General features: G+C 37.4%; 1 protein-coding gene across 1 annotated transcript in view; it reads left to right on the forward strand.

Moving 5' to 3' along the window:
• LOC116691342 (F-actin-uncapping protein LRRC16A) overlaps positions 1–2,565 on the forward strand; it is a 70,315-nt gene that overhangs the window by 4,403 nt on the left and 63,347 nt on the right. Inside the window, exon 2 of the mRNA XM_032518883.1 lies at positions 472–569. Coding sequence (XP_032374774.1) covers positions 472–569 — 98 coding nt within the window. The remainder of the gene's footprint in view (positions 1–471; positions 570–2,565) is intronic.

The raw sequence follows: 2,565 nt of genomic DNA on the forward strand, positions 1-2,565 counted from the left end.
TGTGTGTGTGTGTGTTTGAGGTCACTCAGTAACTGGTGACTGCTTCACATTTGACCACAGATGTGACTAAATCTGACATAATGAAATTAAAGGAGGGATTCATGATGTTAAATGGAAAATAGAAGAAAGATAATCCCTGCAGTGCTGTGTTGAAATTGGATTTTTTTTAATCAATGTTCTTTTCTAATTAGTGGACATGAAGAATTGTTCCCCCTATGGTATAAATGTTACCATAGGATAGCATTGAAATTCAAATGTTGAAATTCTGACTCCACTTGAGGTTTTGAGTCAGATTGGCTCTTTGTTAAGACTTTGTGGGAAAGAGCCTACAAAGCAAAGGAATCCCTTTTGTAATGCATGATAAACCACTTGCCAGCTATTTTTATCTTCTTCTAATTCAATGCACAGATGCAAATATTTCCAAGTTTAAGTCTCTTCTCATTTTATCTCCTCTCTCATCTTCCCGTGTAGAGAGTGTGAGGGATGCAGTGGGGAGGAAGGTGAAGCTGTCGCTGAGAAGGCGAGTCAAACTGGAGATCAAAGGAGACAAGACGGAGAACAGAGTCCTGGTGAGTCAACTCCTGCTGCTTTCAAACTACTTCTTTATTAAGGGTTTTTTCTCCCACGTTTTGCTCCGCTCTTGAAACGTACAATTTCCATTTAAGAACATCAAAACCTCCCTGGTTTTCTTTCTCTTGTTTTTTGGCAATTGAAAAACATTCATTTTTTAATCCGTCTCAATGAGCATCACTTCATCCTTCTTTCAAGTTCAGTTTTACTTTGATTTTAGAGTAATATCCTGCAAATCAAAGTTAGAGAGATTGTAAGAAACAGTATTGACATCACCCTGAACATTTCCTGTCTCATTTAGTCTGAGGACTGTGCATAATAAGGATGTCCTAATGGGAAAATTCCAAAACGATTTCAAAAAGAAATGTTATCTATCAGTCCTGCTAGTCACATTAACTTTAAGGGGAACACGCATCTACATGCACAGAGGTTTCTTCTTCTTTTTCATTCATAAGGTTTTGTAAAAGATTGCCAGTATGCTTTCCCGTATCTGGGTCATGTGATTTTCTTTGAGGGGTATATGTGTGCCAAAGTTTTAAGACTAAGGCAGTATATGCAAGAAAATGTTGCACAAGATCTGAATAACTAAATTATTGCAGTTTGATCAATCAGACTCAAATGTAGACGTGAGCCATGGTTTCAGTAACTTCGGCCTATCTTCTGGGGCCTATATTTATTTACATTAAATTGACACCATTACAAGTTGGCTATCACTGGATTACTTTGATAAGAAAAAAAACACTTCTTAAATTATATGGGGCAACCTTTTTCAGCAATTTCTAAACAGACTTTTGAATGATTTATCGCAACGGATATTAGAGATAATAATAGCCTTGGAAAGTGTGATTCACCCTACATCTAAAAATATGTTTGTGTTTTCAAAATTTGACTGAATTATGACTCTAAGAGGGAGTATGACTTTGAAGCAAATTGCGGCAATCAGGCACCAAGGTTTTAAAGTACTATAATTGCCTTTATGAACTGTGTGCCACTGCTACTCAAGGCCAAACTACAATAACTAACTTCCTGTTGTTTTTGAAATACTGGAATACACCTGTCCCTTTTATTTACATCTCTCACTGCATACCTCCTCTTAAATCTTAATTTAGCTTCAATGAAAAGTCATCCTAAAACAATTAAAGCAGCAGCTAAAGTTAAAGTTAAACACCTTGGCCCACTACTGAGGTAATTCATTCATCCAGTCACACCTCTGACCATGAATCCACATCAGCCCTCAGTGTGTCTATTGGCCAGGTGAAAATAGCACCTCTTACCCTTAATTCTGGTCATGGAGCAGTAAATCCACAGAATGCTGAATAATTAATACCTGGTAGATCATTTAAAATGGATATAGGGGCTCTTTCTCAGCTTAAACTGGATAAAAAGCTGAAGATACTTAGACAGAAAAGTTTTCACAGTAAATGAGTGTCTGAGCAGGGCCCATTAAGTTTGATGGTTAAATCACAAAGCCTTAGTTGCTGTGAATGAATCTTCATAACATTTAATATGTGTAGCTCTGGCTGGAAAAGGCAGAAGCCTTTTAGCTCTATAACACTCAGAGGAATGAGAAGCTTTTAGTTATACAGCTCCGTGTGGAATAGACAAATAAATTATGTTGAAGAGAAACTTTTAAAAGCTCTCTGAATAGACCTGCACAGCCACTATGTAAGGTAATCATTACTTGGATACGCATCATTACTGTTGGAGCCTGGAGCTATTAGTGTTATATCACCAAGGAATATGGAGATCTCCAGCAGCATTCTTTTAAAGCTATTTTTACTATTCAGCATGTGTTTTTGGTTCCCCAGTGATCTGCCAACACAATGCAGCACAAAAAATTGCATTTAAAAAAAATCTAGTCCTGTCAAGTGCTTGGATTGGGGCTAATTTTCTTGACGTGGTGATGACAACAATGTCATTATGTGGGAGCTGGAAACAGAGGCTATAGTAGAGCGAACACACACACACACACACACACACACACACACACACACA

Source organism: Etheostoma spectabile, chromosome 6, assembly GCF_008692095.1.
Source record: "Etheostoma spectabile isolate EspeVRDwgs_2016 chromosome 6, UIUC_Espe_1.0, whole genome shotgun sequence".
Lineage (NCBI taxonomy): Eukaryota > Metazoa > Chordata > Actinopteri > Perciformes > Percidae > Etheostoma > Etheostoma spectabile.